General features: G+C 44.3%; 1 protein-coding gene across 1 annotated transcript in view; it reads right to left on the bottom strand.

Moving 5' to 3' along the window:
- ANO2 (anoctamin 2) overlaps positions 1 to 18,854 on the bottom strand; it is a 547,529-nt gene that overhangs the window by 300,494 nt on the left and 228,181 nt on the right. The window contains exon 9 of the mRNA XM_006862668.1: positions 15,497 to 15,561. Within this exon, the coding sequence (XP_006862730.1) occupies positions 15,497 to 15,561 (65 nt within the window). The remainder of the gene's footprint in view (positions 1 to 15,496; positions 15,562 to 18,854) is intronic.

The raw sequence follows: 18,854 nt of genomic DNA, 5'->3' as shown, positions 1-18,854 counted from the left end.
CTCTATGGTTCACAATAGTCTGATTCACAACTGATTATGAGGATGGCTCAGGATTGGACAGGGTTTCATTTCATTGTGCATAGGACCGCCATGATTTGAGGCCAATTTGACAACACCTAATAATAACATCAACATGACTTAATCCATCCTGATCTTCCTGCCTGGAATATGCATTCATGTTCTTCCTCATCTAACTATTATCAATAATTTTTATTCAAATCTCACTCAGAAAGCCTCCTCCATCTCCAGCCTCTTTGTAAGCCCCCTCTTTGAGCCGGGTAAATTAAATAGGTGAAAAACTATTAAATTTCCTCCTTTCTCTCCCTTCACTATCTCATAATCAAACATGCTGCCCAAGAGTGGTGTTCTGATCCTTAGAATCCAAGAAGTTGGGGAAGCCTCCTGGAAAAGCATCAACTAGAAAAATCCATCACTGGCCAACCCTCCCACCAGCCTCTCCCATGCCACATTTGCTCATTGCTTAAAGTCTATAACCCACAAGTTGCCTACATCTTAACTGCAAGTTCAAGGGCATCTGCAGTTTCCTTTAAACCATGGATAGACAGGGATGTTGTCTGTCTGAGTAGCAAGATCATCAACAACCTTCCAGGCTGAGCTCTGTGTGGCATTCCCAACCCCATCTAGATCCTGGACCTGTAAATGTTTCCATCATTTTCCAACATCACCTTGGGCAGGGACAGACCATGGTAACTTGTTGACAAGGCTAGAAAATGTCATGAGGAATGAATAGATAGAGAAGCTGGGATAGATTAGTGAGGACAGGGGATAAAAGGAACAAGGGAAAAGACTGAGGGTTAAGGGACCATGGAGGAGAAAGTTCAAGGGAAAATTTGGTTGGGAAACCTGGAGATATTTCAGACCCTGGGCAGGGGGTGATTCAGGGGAGGCTGAGGAGAAAGTCAGGATAAGTTCTGAAACACCTTGTGAAGTGTCAGGCTCCAAAGGAATGGTAAACAGAGCTGTCTGGGATCACCTCTCCACTCATTTAAAAAAGAGAAAGAAAAAGACAAGTGTGGCAACTATGGTCTCAGACTTTCAGAGTAACTCTCACAGTCCTCTAATCACCCTTTCTGGTCAAAGTATCTTCACTTACACAAAATCATCCAGACTCCATCCTGTCCATCCCTAGGGACTCTGGACGATTAAGGGCCAGCCTTGAGGAAAGAGGTATTGGTAGATAGCGCAAGAGGATTTTGATCAGCTATTTAGTTGTACAAGCCAACTTTTCATTCTCTCCATCTTCATGTTCTCTGGTCCTACCTGGTCCATGGAAATTGTTCTGTCAGTTTTCAGACAGAGCACCTGCCTACATTACATTCCTCACTCACTGTCTACCTGTAGGTAACATACTGTTGGTTTATGTCACTAGCCCCCCATTACCATAGAGAGCAAATCCCTGAGGGAAGCATCCCCTGGCAATAGGGCAGGAGATTATTTCAGTCTAACTCCCCTTACACATACACACACAAACACACACCCACTTCCCCTGCACCAATCCCACCAGAACAACTCAAAGTCATTTTGGAGCAGCAGTACCCAGGCTGGACCTCTGGGCTTTCCCAGGGAGCCAGTGCAGTGCTCGTGCCAGGTTCCCTGCCATGCAGCTGCCATCCACTCTTCAGGCCAGCAGCCCCTGAGATGCCATGCAGACTTTTCCACTCGTCCAGAGCTTCTTAAGCGCCTCTGATATACTCCATGTGTCCCAACAGGAACACATACACTCATCAACTTTACAGAATGCTCCAGATGTGATCAAAGCCAGAGAGGCTAAAGAAAATAGAGATGGGATGTTCAGGAAAGGCTAAAGATTGGGAGGATGGCAGAAGAGAGAAACCCAGGGATGTGAGGGCAGGGAGTCCCACTGGGCAGCAGTGAGTCCAATGGATGGAGTCTAGAACTGGAGTTCAGACTCCTGGGCTCCAACCCCTAGTTCAATGTGGTTGCTCTGTGAGACTTGGGTCTTGATCCTAGAATAGCTCCAGGATTAATTTCTACCTCTATAGAGTCATAGAAACTTAGACCTAGGATGTTACAGATCAACAGGTCCAATCTTATTATTAGGTGAGGAACCTAAGGTGTAAATCATCCTCCCTGGGGCATCACATGCCACATCTATCTACTTCCACATGCCAAACTCATGATTATAATGAGATTCACTAGATCACGCAGATAAAGTACATGTGAAGGTGAGTGCCTATTAGTGATGGTTATTGTCACTCCCACTACATACAACCACCACTGATGACAAGGAAGGGACGCTTCACACCCACTGGACTATAGCCTGGAGAAACCTGGGAGTTGGAATGTGAAGCAGAGAGGTTAAGGAGAGAAAAGAGGACCTGTACAGAGTCATGCAGAGAGACTGCTTACAGGTCATATCAGAAGGACAAAGGACAACCAGAGGAGAAGCCTGTCTTCTCCTCAGACACTCACCCCCACCTCTCTACCGTGCTTGACACAAAAAAAGTAAAATTCTATGTCTCAAACAGAAAAGGCCCAGGCCCTGTAAAAGTCAAAACGAATCTAGCATGCCAGCAACACCCACACATACTCATGCACACATACCAAACCCTTCAAGGATTTCTTCTTCTTCTTAGGATTCAAGTTCAAAGTCCTTATCAGCCTACAAGGTGCTTCATGACTTGGGTCCTGCTTCCCTCCTTAGTCTGTTCTCCTACCTCTCTCTGTATTACAGAGATAATTTTCCAGCGCTGGAGGCTTCCTCTACCAAGACTAAGGTGGTGAGCACTATGGGGAGAGATCTGACATATCAACTAGTCTTAGGAATTCAAATCCTCACTGTGTCACTTTGGGCAACTCAACAATCTCTCTGTGTCTGTTTCCTCAGAGTAAAATAAATAGCATCTAGCTTAAAGGTTACTGTGAGTTAGCAAATGCAAAGGGTACATGGTAAACATTAGTTTAAGTGCTACTTCCTCAGGGAGGTTCTTTCCAACTAGGTTTTGCTTCTCTATACCTAAGTTATTGGTAAGGAGCTCTAGTAGTGTAGTGGTTACAAATCGGGCTGCAAACCGCAAGGTCAGCAGTTCAAAACTACCAGCCGCTCTGCAGGAGAAAGATGAGGCTTTCTGCTCCCATAAAGATTTACAGCCTAGGAAACCCTGTACAGGGTCGCTATGGGTCGGAACTGATTCAACGGCACTTAACAACAACAAGTTATTGGTGATGTTAAGTGTTTAGGGTTTCCAAGAAGCAGTGGTGGGTTTGAACCACCGACCTTGAGCAGTCCAATGTTTGTCCTAGAGCACTATATCAGGACTCCCATTAAATCTGACATATCCTCTATAATAACCCTTATCACTTTGATAATTAATTATGTGATATGTGTCCTCCCTGCTAGATCGTAAGTTCCACAAGGTTGGACTGGGAAGGGCCATAGCTCCAGATCTTTCTACTTGGGGAAGTTCTGCTTTATACTTGCTGTCTCAGCATAGCAGGTGGGTTTATTATGGTTTAGCAAATATTAATTCTAAATATTATAAATATTAAACTATCTGTTTAGCAGATAAATATTCCCAAGTTTCATGGATTTTTGGTTAGCAAGGTGACTTGCATTGGTAAATGAATCTTAGCAGATATGATGTGAACAGATACTTTAAGAAATATTGCATGTTTCCATTCCATCCTTGTGCTCTTGTGATCTACCATGAGAAGAGCATGCCCCAGATAGCTGCTCATCTAAGGAAATGTGGAGACCAGCAGAGAACTGAAGGCAAGTCCAGGCAGTTCTCAACATGAAGAAGAGTTGTCCCAGTCAGCCCACAGACACTTGAACAAGAAAACTAAAGGACTGTTGTCAGTCCCTGGGTTTGAAGTGCTTTGTTATGCAGAAGTATTGTAGCAATAGTTGACTACTACACTCAAGATAGTTATGAACAACATTCACTTTTACTTTCAAGAGTGTTCCAACTTAGGTGATAAATTATATAATCACCCAAGGTCAGGCAGTATCTATCTTGTCTACCACTTCAACTCCAGCACCTAAAAATTATGCTGGAACAGAAAGAATATTCAATAAATATCTTGGATTACAATGACGTGAAACTTGCACATGGACATGGTCTCATTCTTAGTGCATTGAGCCTTCTCAATTGGATGGGGGAAAGGTCTGAATTGAGGAGGCTCTACTTACAATGGCACTTAACAAGATAACCTTACAGTGGGAATCCTGGTGTGACCCTGTGGGATAAAGCACTGGACAGAAAGGTTGTTGAATAACAAGAGCGGTGGTTCAAACTCACCAGCGACTCCTTGGAAACCCTAAATACGGTTGCTGTGACTCAGAACCAACTCAACAGCACTTAACAACAACTACAGCGACATTACTGTGTGTGTGTGTGCTTTACAAAGTCACTATAAAGATATTTCTGACATACTTCTTGGTTGGCTGATGGGTCATCAGAAGAGTTACACACCATTCACAAGAGTCAAACCTTCAAAAAAGGGCAAATCTATTCACACAGGGATATGATCTCACAGGATTTGACAAGAAAGGGAAATAGATCCCAGTAAGCATGACATTCCATTGGAAAATGAGCAAGAAGGAAAGATCATGAGCTACAAAATGAAGAATCTACATGAAGCATCAAAGTTGGGCTTTAAGGCAACTGAGTGCTCCTGACGGGAGTAAAGAGAAACCCTGAGTAGATGGCAGATTCACCTCTCTCTGCTCAACAGCTTGTCTTCTCCCCAAAACTACTTCTATTTTGCTAGAATTGATAAATGCTGGAAATTGACCCATTGCCCTTATACTACCTTCCTGACTAAAAATGCCCAAATGTGAAGCTCAAAATCTTAGTCTGTGTAAGCTCTTCTCTGTGTCTCTCCTGGTCTTCTCCATCTTCTCTGTGTCTCTCCTGGTCATGATCAGTGGAATACAGATATGAAAGAAACTGACAAGGCCTGAGCTCTCTAGAAGCATTTTCTGAGTTCCTTCTACAGACTGACTGTGTGACTCAGGCTGACGGCCACTACCCCTCCACGTCTAAATCAACCAAATTGCCAGGGGCAGGCAACAAGTCCTGGCAATTGCCCAGCTGCCAATGTTTTTCAATACCTTGAGATCATCCCAAGAAAGGTACTAGAGGACAACAGTCTCCCAGGCAGGGATCTTGAAGGCTTGTTGTCCTTTGTTTGTTAACTTGATTATGTCTGTGACTTCCAGACCCACAAAATGCTGTGGTTTTCCGTTTCTAAAACGGAGGCATGTGCCTGTGTGAAAAGCCTGGGCATGCTGGGCTAATTAAATTTAGCTATCTTGCGGTTGTTGTTGTAACGTGTGTTCCACCGATGTTATTCAATGTGTTAAGACGCTTTCTGTTTATGTTGGTTACATACCCATGTGGCGTGGGTGGGGAACATCACTCAAGGGAATATCATTAGCAGGAATGGGGAGCTCAAGGGTTCCAGAGACACGTGGCGGAACTGTGGCTCATGGGATCAAACAGTTGTGCTGTGTCCATGGTAACACATCCAAATGCTAGTCTTCTCCCTCATTCTAGGGCAAGATCTGTCCCTAAAAGCTGTTTGAGGTCCCTGGCTCACACACAGGGTTGCACCTGCCATCCCACAGTCCATACATTTTGTAGAGGCGACACAAAGATTCTTTTCACTATGTCAAAAGTGGGGTGTGGATGGACTATGGCAGGTCCAAAGTTACCCTAGGGGCATCAGGTGAGAGAAGAACTGAACCTTGATGTGCCCACTCTCATCTCACAGTAAGGAGCATAATGATTCCGGGAATCCAAGCTCTGCTACCTGCCTAAATTCTAGAGAAACCACTTGCTAAAAACAAAGACCAACCAGTTGCCTTGGAGTCAGTCCTTATACATGGCAGCCAAGTGTGTATCAATGGCTGAGCTTTCAGCAGACTGGCAGAGTCTATGAAGGGGTGCATTCGCAGTAAAGACCCTGTCGCCAAGCAGAGGCAGACTAAGTCAGTGTTCTCACTTCCCAGCTAACTGCAGGGTTCCCTCCTAGATGAGCAGTTAAAGGGATTAACACTACACAGCTAGTGTAATGTTAACTAGTTGGGTGGACATCTCCATTGCATTCTGCAACAGGGAACAATGGGGGTGAAAAGCATAGTTTCTGGAGTCAGACAGGTGTGGCTTTAGGAAACCCTTTATCTTACTGAGCTCAGTGTCCTTATGTGTGAGCTAGATTATTAATAACAGGCTTTTAGAATTGTAGCATGCAGAACACACATGTAAGTGCTCAGGTGCAATGACTCACAATTAAAAACAAACAAACACGCACTGTTTTGAATTATACTATATTTGCAAAAGCCCTTTGGCTGAAGAATTGCATAAAACTTGCTACTTTGGTGAATATAATAATGTTGTTTCCCCAGAGAGCAGATAAATAATAGAATTATTTAACCAGACCTGTGTCCATCCATCACAGTACTTGTGTGACACTGTATCATACCCCTGACAATAATACTGAGGGGCAAGGACAGGCATTATGAACCCAGTTTTACAGCTAAGGAAACTTGAGGCTAAGAGACAAAATGGTTAGCCCAATGTTACATCAATGGAAATTAAAAGCTGGGCCTAAAACTGAGTTCTTTTCATTCTTCAACCACTGCTCCTAATCTAAAGAAATGTCCTTAAGGCAAGTACTTCAGGAATGAGTAAGAACATACATGTTCACTCTACACGAGAGTAAGTCAAAAACTTTTGCTACAAAATCATAGGAAACTTTATTAAACAAAAATATCAAAACGTGAAGCCATTGTTTTTCAATGTATCTTCCACCTAGGACTAGACACCTTGGAAGGCAGTGTTTACATCTCTCTAAATGGAAAGCTTCCCCAAAGAATTTTGCTTTCTTCAATCTACACCACATCAAAACAGCAGGTAATTTAAACATCCTTAATGGACTCACATTGTGGTCTTTTTAAATGTTATTTGCATTTGGGGAACAAAAAGAAGTCTGTGGGAGCAAGATTAGGGCTATAGGGTGGATAGGGTAAGGTTTCTCTAAGAAATTCTCAAAGGACAGCCTTCACCACCCTCAAAGAATGAGCAGCTGCTTTGTCATGATGGGAAAAAAATGTTTTCAGGGCAACTTTCCTGGCCTTTTCTCACCAGTGCAGTTTTAAATTTTCTTAAAACTTCACAATAAGTCCCTGTGATGGTCCTGTACTTGGACAAAATCTATCAAGATTACTCTTTTGGGATCCCAAAAAAGAGTCTCCATTACCTTCTGAGTTGACCTCTGTGCCTTGAACTTAACTGGCCCTCCAGATACCCTTGGAAACCATTGGGTTGATTGGACCTTTTTTGTTTTTGTTTTCGGAGGGCACCCTATAGAGACCATAGTAGTACTGAGAGAACTTGTCTGGAGCTATCTACTTATCACAAAGACATGTTTAAATATGTTCTGTTTGTTATAAACTCGTGCATGTATGAACTGGAACCCTAGTAACAGTACTTTTGACTTAACCTTATACATCTTTTAAGTTTATCAAGAGTGCTGCTCTGTTTTCATTTTCTTTGTGGAGAAGGGAATTCTATTTGCTTAAACCTGTCTCTGTATCTATGCCTCTACAAATCAGTGATCACATTACTTTCCCATCCCTGAGATATTCCCACCCTAGTGGAGATTTCTTCAGGTTTTGATATGAATTGGATATATAAGGCTTTGCCATGCTATGGTAAATCACTAAGTGATGCAATCTTGGTTTGGTTTCTAAAATGTTTTCTGAGAATTTCCAGGTTCAGAGGGTGCTGTGATACATCATATGGATGTTTCTAAAAAGAGCTACAGTCACTCACAACAATCTCTGTCTAATCTATGGCTCATAGCCCTGAGCCCATCCTCACAGACATCTAGTTAGTTAAAGGGTCAGTTTCCCCCAGGAGCTTGTCCATATGCTTCCTTATACACTCAAAGTTTACTTTTTTGTAAATTTTCTCCAAGTTTGTCCCTTCATTTCCCAGGAAAGCCAAGTGGTCACTTATAAACTTGAAGATTTTACTTTGAAAGCGGGATCATGCTTAACTCATTTTCATATCCCCATAACCAGTGCTTGATTTATGGTCCGTACAAAATATGTGTTGACTTAAATAGTATACCAGAGGGGTGCAGATCAAGAGTCCTCTGAGTTTCCCAGGCCAGTGAGTTCCAAGGAGGGTGATCTTGACAATGAGGCTGTCTGAAGACCTCATATCATAGAAGGAGGTGTAGAAAAGACTGGGGGTGTGTTGTGTGGAGAAAAGAAAACTTATGGTATGGGAATTGTTATCGGTACAATACCTACTACCACTGAGTCAAGTTTAATTCACAGCCATCCTATGTAGGGTTTCTGAAACAGTAAATCTTTACGGGAGCAAACAACCTTACCTTTCTCCCAGGAAACAGCAGGTGGGTTTGAACTACCTATTTTGCAGTTAGCAGGCCAGTTTTTAACCTATAGCACCAACAGAACTCCTTATGGACAAAATAGCTATTTTCATATACATAAAAGGCTGTCCTACAACAAAGAGCTCTCTTTTTCCACACGGCTCCAGCAAGAAGAACTGAAGGCAAGGGGGAGAAATAAACAGAGACCTCACCTGGGCTCAGAGACCTAGAGGCTAAAGGTGTCTAACAGAGGAACAAGCTGCCCCTGAAGCAGGGTGCTACTGATCATGAGAAAAATCCACTGGAGATTGGCCATCTGTTAGACAAACTCTTCACGATCGCACTCTGGGGTTGAGCACTGAACGGAGTGACTTCTGAGCATCCAGCTACTGCTAGGATGCTATGGTTTATCCCCACAAGTTTGCATAACTAAGAGTCTACTATACAAAGTGACAAACAAACAAGACCCAGTTGCTATCAAGTCAATTCCACCCCATGTGTATAGGATAAAACTGCTCCATAGGATTTTCAAGGTTGTGATCTTTCAGAAACAGATAGCCAGGTCTTTCTTCGGAGGCACTCCTGGATGGGTTCAAAATGCCAACATTGAGGTTAACAGTTGAGTGGTTAACCATTTGTACCATCCAGACACTCCACACAAGAGTCACAGAAACCCTAAGTATAGAGATAGCATTTTCATACTTTTTTTTTCACAATAATTTTAGCTTGTCTCCCTTTATGGGAAATAAGACATAATATAAGGGGGTCATTGTGTGGTGTTGTGGGTGAATGTGCTAGACTGCAAGGTTTGCTTGAACCACAAGGTTGGTGATTCGAGCTCACCTGTCGCTCCTAGGAAATTCTATACAGGGTCACCAGGAGTCAGAACCGACTTCACGGCACTTAACAACACAACAATAGGCAATAGGGACAGCTGTGTCATGGAATTCTGGATGGTTATGGGGAATGTACAGTTTCTTGGTGCCTTGGATTCTACCATCTATACCATATGGATGAAACTACAGGAAGAAGTTTGATCAAAAACCACAACATCCATGGAAGGCTATTCTGAGATGTGAGAGGCTACTCTCTGGAGACCAAGATAGTTTTTGGCTAAGTCTCGAACCAGGGCTAAGAGCTCCATAATGCGGCCCCTATTTCTATGAGTCAACTCCACGACCAGCAAGCTCTACAAACTACAGTGGAGTGGTATTCAATGGAGGAAGAGGGGAGGAGCAGCAACAGAAGACTAGGATAGGGCTTTTGTATAGCTAGATTTAATTAGCAACTTCATTTTATGATTTATGAAACAGACTAGACTATAAATGCACAAAGCATTATCATTCTCCTTTTTCTCTGCCTCAACCAATTACTGTCTGCTTTCTTCTGCCTTCTCTACTCTCCATCTTCTAAGTTACAGGCCCATGAGAAAGTATTTCCTTCTAGCCTGCAGAGTGTTTCCCAGCTAAATCCAATACCTCAAAGGCTGTTGTTGTTAGGTGTTGTTAGGAGTCGGCACCAACTCATAGCGACCTTATGCACAGCAGAATGAAACACTGCCCAATCTGAGACCTAAGTAAATGCCAAGGTGCTGGTCCTATACCTCATCTTTAATGAACCTCCACTCTTAGATCCAGTCTCACTTCCTTCTAGCCCTAGATTCCCAGCTAACTTACAGAGCAAAGCAAGGGACATGGGCTGAGTTGGCACAGAATCCTTACAGATGAGGTCTGCAAATCAAGTTCTTGAGTTGGCCACTCCAATTAACAGTGAGGAAGGATCTGACTTTGAATGAATGCGATTTTCAGCCCTTCGTATCAGGTTAAGCAATAAATTCATGTACAACACAGTTCGGACTGGGGATGAAGACACACACAGAACCTTTAACCTCTGTCCTTCAGAAAGCAACATTTCCAACTCCAATGTTACCTCGTCCATGATGTCTTCCCTTATTCTGCCAACAGCAATCACTCTTTGTCTGTTGTCTGTTTGTACTTACTATTATAGTCCTTACAGCCATGCTTTGGACACGCCTGCCTCTCTACTTAACTGCTAGAGCCTCCGTATGTTGCCAAGCACAGAGATTTGCTCATTGTTAGCATTTGTAAACGTTCACTGCATTGAGCTGAATAGCCTTTATAAATCCCAGGGAAGGATCAAGGGGAAGGCAGTAGGGCTCAGGAAATAATTAATCATGGGTTGATCAACATTTCTCTCTCTCCTTTCCCTCCCCAAAACCAGCTGTGTCCAGTCCTTTCAGAGCCTGGCCAGCTGAGAAACCTCCTAGGAATGTGGCCCCCTCTGCCTGCCCCCTGGAGGGATTTGGATGGGTCACATTTCAGGACGGTACAAGTGGGGCCCAGAGACAGGGAGGGAGAGATCAGATCACACAGCCTGCTGGTGGCAGTCCTGGAGAATACTGACAAGGACAGTAGCCTCTATCGTGGCTGTTTTCAAATGTTGTTATTAAATGCAGTCAAGTCAGTTCCAACTTATATAGGGTTTCTGAGGAGCGGCTAGTGGGTCTGAACTACCAACTTTTCTGTCCAGTGCTTATCCTAGAGTGCCACACCAGGAATCTATTGTTGCTAACTGCCTTCAAATTGGCCTGTAACTGATGGTGGAAACACTACCTGGTCCAATACCATCCCCATGATCAGTTGTGGATCAGACCACTTTAATCCATAGGGTTTTCATCAACTGATTTTCAGAAGTAGATTGCAAGATCTTTCTACCTAATCTGTCTTAGTCTGGGAGCTCTGCTAAGACCTATTCAACATCATGAGAACATACAAGCTGCCACTGACAGATGTGTGGTAGCTGTGTATGAGGGACATGAGCAAGGAATCAAACCCAGGTCTTCCACATGGAAGGTAAACCATTGAACAACCATTGCCCCTGACTTGAGGAAGGAGGAAGGAAAGACAATTCCTGTGATACCTTGCTGCTACAAGAACTGCAAGGCTTTCTGAGGGTAAGACTTGAGATGCCGACGAGGTTTCTAAGATAGTCGAGATGTGTTGCATGGTGAGGACACAGTGTGTAACTCCAAGCTGTCCTCCAGGAAAGGGAGCCACAAACGAATAACCAAAGGTTCTTGGAATGGCATGACTCTATTGGCGTTGTTCTCAGAGTTGTGGAAGCTGCTTCACATCATCAGGCCACCACATGGACGGGCTGCATGCCTAGACCTGATTAAAGTGCAGGAAGCCTCACTTGTAGGGGGCCATTCTTGGAAGACAAGGAATGAAGAGCCATTTGCCCTTCTCCAGACTAATCCTGATTTGATATAGTGAATGCTGCCGGTGGATTATCCCCTTGGCAGATTATCCAAAGTCAGTGGGTTGCAATGCCCAGCCCTAGCAAGCTTCTACACCCTTCTCTTCCTCATGCTGTCTCAGGCAGGCAATGGCAGATGCTTAAAAAAAATACAATGACTTTTGTACATTAGCTTTAGCAATGTGTAGTCAGGAGCTAAATCAAACTCAGATGGTGTTTAGAGCCTGTTGTTTTGTCTTATCTATATTAAAACTTACAAGCTAAGAAAATCAGCCTGAGAGCAGATGTTAATTTTAGGGGAAAGATAGGCTATAGGTCTAACTAATATCATCAGTCTTGTGCAAATCAAAACGTTCAGGTGTCCAAGGTCCCTCAGAAAATAAAAGTGGCTTCTATACTGGTCTTGGGGCATTCAACAATAGCTCAGAGGGCAGAATGCTACTCCTCTCGCTTATACAGACACTCTGATAGACCCCATAAGAGAAGTCAAGGGGTGAGAAGAGCCATTTCCCTCCAAGTCAGGTACCATGTCCCCGTTTCATTAATCACAAACATTGCTTCTCTCATGATACAAGAGCTGCTACCTGGAAGTTTCCAGAAGAATCTTCTGTAAGCTGGGCTACACTTGCCCACCTGGGACCCTAGTGAGTACCTCCCTGGGGAACTTTTCAAGCAACTCTTAAATATACACACACACACATACACAACCCTCAGTTCAGACCTGCAAGCCCAAAGGTTTCCAGGGCAAAGGTAGGTCCAGGGTGGAAAGCCCTTTGGACTGGAAAGGCCCATGAGCAGTCTCACAGTGCAGCCTGCTGGGCACAAGTGATGGTACAGCTAGGCAGGAGGATGGGGGAGCAGTACAGGAAGGGTACCTTACCTCCCTTCTGTCCACTTTCATCATCTGAGAAAGGAGCCTCAGACCTCAAATTCAGGCTTTATGGCTTGTAGAAGAGCACGGATGGCTAATTCTGGTGCTTTAAAAGTAAGGCTAATTTCTCACCCCTGGGTTTTCAACCGCTCAATGGAAAGCATTTGGTTGTTGTTAAGTGTCATCTGGTTGATTTTCAACTCATAGTAAACCTGTGTGGCCAAGGAGAACTGCCCCTTAAGGATTTCACCAGGTGTTTCTCCTGCGAAGTCACTGGGGAAATTCAAATTGACAACTGCTTGGTTAGCAGCTGAGCACTTCACTGTTGTGCCACCCGGACTCCTTGGAATGGGTTCTAGAATGTTCCAAAGGATGATGTTGGGAAGGACACGAGGGCTCTATAGCAAGGACAGAAGTTCAGTGTTGGAATGTGGACGTGAGAGCCCAGGGAAGAAGAAGGGAAATGCCTTAGCCAGGCCTTCCTGTGAATTATCATAGTCCACATGTCTGAGACTCCCTGCCTCTGCCCATCTTTCAGCGACCACACTGTATTCAACTGAGACTTGAGGCACAAGGAGGGTACTATTTGCATCAGAAATTAGTTATGGAACAAAGCCTGTCACAAGTGTGGGGCAGCGATGGCTCAGGGTAGAAACCACTGTGGCAATGTCCAAGGCAGGATACATTGGGCCCTGGGCATGAAGCAGGTCCCAACAGGAGTTGGTAGTAAGGATGGAGAAGAAGTGGTAGGAGAGAAATGGTGCTGAGGAGGTATCAACAGGTCTTGGTGTCAGACTGGAGAGTGAAAGTGAAAGAGAAGATATTGAGGGTCCACTGAGGCCCCTAGTTTGTAGAGAGAAAAGGAAGGAGAGGATGTCCTTGACAAAATCAGAGCTCAAGAGGGGGCCATTTGGGTAAGGAGTATGATGTGACAATTTAGGGTAAGCTTGCTGAGTGAGAGTAGCTTTTGCACTCTCCTCAAACTCCCCACCTCAGTTTCCTTTTCAAGAGCACTCCAGGTGCCTCTCTTGGCTTCCCTGCTTTGCTTTGCTCACCAAGCCCCTAATGCCTCTGCTCCTTCCCTCTCACCTTTCACTCTTCCACTCTTTCCAGCAATAACTTAAGGTCAGAGAGGTTCTCATGCCCCTGGGTAGACAATGACCCTCCACTTCACTCACACTACTCAGTGTCCATTCCTGTCTCCTCTTTCTTCCTTCTCCATGTCAAGAGACACTCTTGGCTCCAGTCTTCCCCTTCCTCCCAACTGAGCCACTAACCTTGAGAGCTACCTGAGTCATCTGATCTGTGAGGAGCAGGGGACAGCCTCCAGCCCACTCCAGCACACTGTGCCCTGTCTGGACAGATTTGAGCTCTATCAGGTCTCTAGGATCTTCCGAAAATACCAGGCCCCAGAGCAGGGCCTAGGTCCAAAGGCAATTTTTCCCTTGCAGGTGAGGCTGCTTTGTGGCCAAAAAGTGAGTGCATATTGGAGCTATCTCCCATTTAACTGGCAGTGCATCACCTGAAGCTTGGGGGGTGAAGGGGAGTTGAGAAAAGACAGGGCTCTCTGAAATGGGAGTATTATTTTTTATATTTTAATCATACTTTTTAAAAAAAAATGGGTAGTTGGAGAAAACAGGCGACAGAGTGGGTGGTCACTTGGGATCCAGAGAAAAAGATCAAAGCCCAGCAAGAATGGAGGAAGCAGTCTTGGTGTGGCCCAGAGAACAGTCTAGGTGGGCTATGCTGTCTACGAGGCAGCCAGGGGATGGGAGGTGCTGCCCAAGGGACCTCGGTCACAAGCATGCCAGACCCTTGCACTGTGGTTAACAGTCATCAGCCGGAACAAACACCTGCTGTCAGGAGCCTTCCAACCCATCTCCCAGATTCTCGAGAGGCAGGCCTGTCGTATATCTGGGTCTGGGTAGAAGACGAACTTGCCTAAACTCTGACCCCCATGCTGCTTTCCTGTTCCAAGAAGAAGCTAGAACTCCTCCCTCTGGACACTATCCTTCTGGCTGCTGCCCCCTCTCACTATCCCAGCCTAGGAAAACCAGCCAGGAAGTCTCCGTTTTTGCAGACTGATTAATCAGTACATTAGACAGCCACAAGTGACTGTGTGGCAGTGAGTTCCTCAAGTCAGTCATGGGACCTCCCCCTACAAGTCCAAGTTCTCCATCATATCCAAATGAACATGCCCTACCAAATTACCTCTCAGTTCAGGACAACCAGGATCCTGAAGACCAAAGAGGGACGATGACATGTCCAAAGAAAATAATAGCAGTAGAACCCTCAGCACAGTGAGCTCCCACATTGCAGTCAGTATTCTAGGAGCCAATCAGGTTTCTAGACCCCTAAACCCATTCTAGGCCAGTCAGATCTACTACATTCCAGTAGGTTCTTTCAAAGGGTTTTTCACTAATGTTCTGTAGAAGCTGAGAACATTTCCAAGAGCAGCACTGAAGGGAGGAATTCTAAGACTAGTCTCATCTTTATAGTCTGGATAAGGCATATATTTTGTCTCAGGCCAACCCATTTATTCCAATGTGATTTGCTATATCTTCCCTTCCGGCCAACACTGTAACTACTTGACCAGAACCCAAGAGTTTGCTTAACCCAGGTGCTTCTCTAGAATAGCCAGATGAGTTTGAAGGAAAAGAGTAAGATTAGATAGCTCCATTCACCCATCCCAAAGAGCAGGCAGGAAAAAAGAGACCATACTGTTGAAAACTCAAGATGGCAGCCATGGTGTATCAATCCATTTTATCTGTTGCCTCCACAGAGCCACCACTCTGTTCCTCTGTCCTCCAGCTGCTTCCCCACCCTTAAGACATGGAACAGGTGATCATAGAAAGCAAACCTCTCTGTTTGACCAATAAATTTCCAGGGCCAAGAAGGCTGATAATAGATCTTTCAGAATTTGTATCTTCCTATGAGTATCTTCCCACATCTTACCTGATGAGGTCAATAGGTTGAAACTTATAAAACACTCCATAACGTGCCCATTCCTGGTACAGCAGCTAAACAAAAAAAATAGGAAAAGCAATTAGAGGTGCAGAAGGCAAATGTTTTCTTTCTTTGTTCTTTGTTGTTGTTAAGTGCCATTGAGTCGGTTCCGACCCATAGCGACCCTGTACAGGGTTTCCGAGGGTGTAAATCTTTACGGGAGTAGAAAGCCTCATCTTTCTCCCGCGGAGCGGCTGGTAGTTTCGAACCGCTGACCTTAAGGTTCGCAGCCCGATTCGTAACCACTACGCTACCAGAGCTCTCTTTGTTCTTTACTACTAACTTAACAGTTTATTCCCTAATCACAGTTTCTAGAAAACTTTTCATGAGATACTCACAGGGAAGATGTCCAAATGTGACAGGCTACAGAAATTGCTTCTCATTCCCCAAATAATAAAGGTAACCTTTATCGGACTCTGGAAAAGTCCTACACATAATATGCATGGGCCCTCTTTCTTTCTTCCCTTTCCTTGTCTAGTCCCACAAAAAGAGCACAGCCATTCATTTATTCACTCACTTAACAAGTGTTCCTTGACCATCTGCTGTGCACAAAGCTCTATCCACTCTGGACACAGCAATAAACAAAACAAAGTCACTGTTGTAACAAAGCTTAAGCCCTGCCTGGTTTGGGGAAACAAATATTCAATAAATAAACATATAATATTTATAAATATCATGAAAAAGAATAAATTAAGGTAAGGAGCTAGGTAGGGTGATATTTTAGATAGAGTTGTCAGGGACGGCCTCTCTGAGGACTTCCACAGAGTTTAAGGAATACATTTAAGCAGAAGTCTGGGAGACGTTGGGGAGTGAGCTCTGAAGAGAAAGAAGTGTTCCAGCACAAGAGCAACACCCCTCCCACACAAAGACTTTAAGATAGTGCCTGTCTTAGGAAGAGCAGGGAGGTAGTGTGACTGGGGCAGAGTGAGCATGGGAGAATAAAGGGAGTCAATGTCACAGAATCCTGGGTTGACAAGATCAGTCAGGGACTTGTAGGCTATTCTAAGAACTTTGGGCTTGCTCTTAAAAAAAAAAAAAACCTTTTATTGTGAATTGAGTAATAGTTTACATGGGAGAACATCGGTTTTTCACTCATCCTATCATATTTTGTTTCACTGCAATGATTACAATCCCCTCCATGCATCATCATTTAACAATATTTGCTTCTATTCCTTCTGTTTTTTGTTTTGTTTTTTTGATGTACACAGAAACACTCAAGAAACATAGAATCATTTAAATAATCAAAGGGCACATTCTGCAAGCCTGCCTCCTAGCCATCAGCACACAGCCTTTCTCTGTCAATGAGTCTAGAGCCCTCAACAGTTCTATCTCTCCATGTCATCATCTCTGCCTCCATCTCTGGTGTCACTACTTCTCTGGATATGGTCCTACATTCCGTGCATGCTCTTCTCTCTCCCTTGATGGTCCTAGGATTCTCTCTTCCTGGAATGTAAGATTAAATACTTCCCCCTTTATGTTACAAAACTCCTACCTTTACAGTTGTGACAATAGCAAAAGAATCCTATCCCCGTCTCCTTTCAGATCCATCCAGACAAGTTGAAAAGTATCCAGTGAGGATTCTACCTACCCTCCGGCACACTATGAAACTAACTTTCCTCTTGAAAACTTGTAAGCCAGCCACTTCATGCCTTTATAACATCCCCACCACCCCACCCCATTACAGGTAGTCAATGTCTAAGTTGCTCTTTCCTATCAACCCTATATACCAAGGGGATAGGTTTGATCCTTGATGTGAAGACTCCTTCCCTCTCGGTTGGTATTTTGAGCTACTACATCCCTAAGTATAGGTCAAGTTCATCAAATTGTAGCAATTTTCACTTGCTTCCTTTATCAAGTTTCTTTATCTTACTCTAGTCATCAAGTCATCGGAGCTAGGTCAAAAGGGTACTATCTGCAAGTTTGGGCATTCTTGTGTGTCTCCTGAAACTTCATATCAGCTAGACACTTCACTCTCAGCTCTAGCCCTCCATGGGTAAGTCAATGTCCATGGGCTTAGTGGTTCACAAGTCTCCCCAAACTTCTGACCAACCAGCCCCTCCTTTTCTCTCTCTAATCCCAAGGTCTACAGGAGTCTATGGAACATGGTCGAACTCAGCCCACATCTACATTACTGATTTTCCCCACTTCCACTCAAATGTAGACCAATGTGGTTGCCAGGGAGCTTATATGCCTGCTCATGTGTTCCGTTTGATGGACTTTTTTTTAATGTTTTATTGTGAATTATGTGATCGTTTACGTGGGAGAACATTAGTTTTACATTTATCCTATCATATATCATTTCATTGCCATGGTTACAATCCCCTCCATGCATCATCAACCAACCAAGCCTGCCCCCCGGTCATCAGCACACACAGCCCCTCTCCCTCTCTGGGTCTAAAGTCCCCAGCTGCTCCATCGCTCCATGTCATTGTCTCTGCCTCCATCTCTGGCTTCACTGCTTCTCTGGATAGGGTCCCGCTCTCTGCTCTTCTCCCTTGATGGCCCCAGGGACTGCCACTCCTAGACTGCAGAGTCAATCACTCCCTTCCTTGCTACAAAACATCTACCTTTACATTTCCAACCCTCATAATCAATCCTTATAACAATTATTTACCACTGTATCACAAAAGACCTATCCGTGTTTCCTTTCATCAGCCCCTCCTAGACAGATTGGATACTACTCAGTGGAGATTCTACCTTCCTCCACACCTTCTGGATCTAGGTTCCCTCTTGAAAGCTTGTAAGCCAGTCACTTCTTGCCTTTGTAGCCCCCATTTTGGGTAGCCAATGTCCAAGTTGCATATCCCTATCTACTCTGTGTATGGAGAGGATGGGAATGATCTTTGCTGTAAAGATTTGTTCCCTCTTTTGAGCTACTGAATCCATAGATGTAGGTCAAGTTCATCAAATTGTATCAGATTACTCCTTTTTTCCTCTTCTTTCTTCTTCCGGTTGAGCTCTGAGCATCTAGTCATTTAAGCCAGATCCAGTGGGTATTATCTGCCAGTGTGGGTGTTCTTGTGCATATGCCCTCTCTTCTTAGCTGGACACTTCACTCTCCACTCTAGTCCTCTGTGGCTATGTTACTGACTCTGAGCCCAAGAGTCCCAGGTCTTGCAACACTGTTGGCCAACCAGGCTCCACCCGGGTTCACAGGAGTCTATTGAACATTGTAGGGCTTAGCTTGCAGCTTCATTGCTGTTTTTCCCTTATCGGTGATGAACATGGTCACCAATCAGAGTGTGTATTCCCATTAAGTCTGAGTCTTGGAAGGGGGTTTGCCCTGAGGGGACCCAACCACTTGCCT

The sequence above is a fragment of the Chrysochloris asiatica genome, unplaced genomic scaffold (genome assembly GCF_000296735.1).
Source record: "Chrysochloris asiatica unplaced genomic scaffold, ChrAsi1.0 scaffold00050, whole genome shotgun sequence".
Taxonomy (NCBI): Eukaryota; Metazoa; Chordata; class Mammalia; order Afrosoricida; family Chrysochloridae; genus Chrysochloris; species Chrysochloris asiatica.
This window is presented reverse-complemented; position numbering and strand designations above follow the sequence as displayed.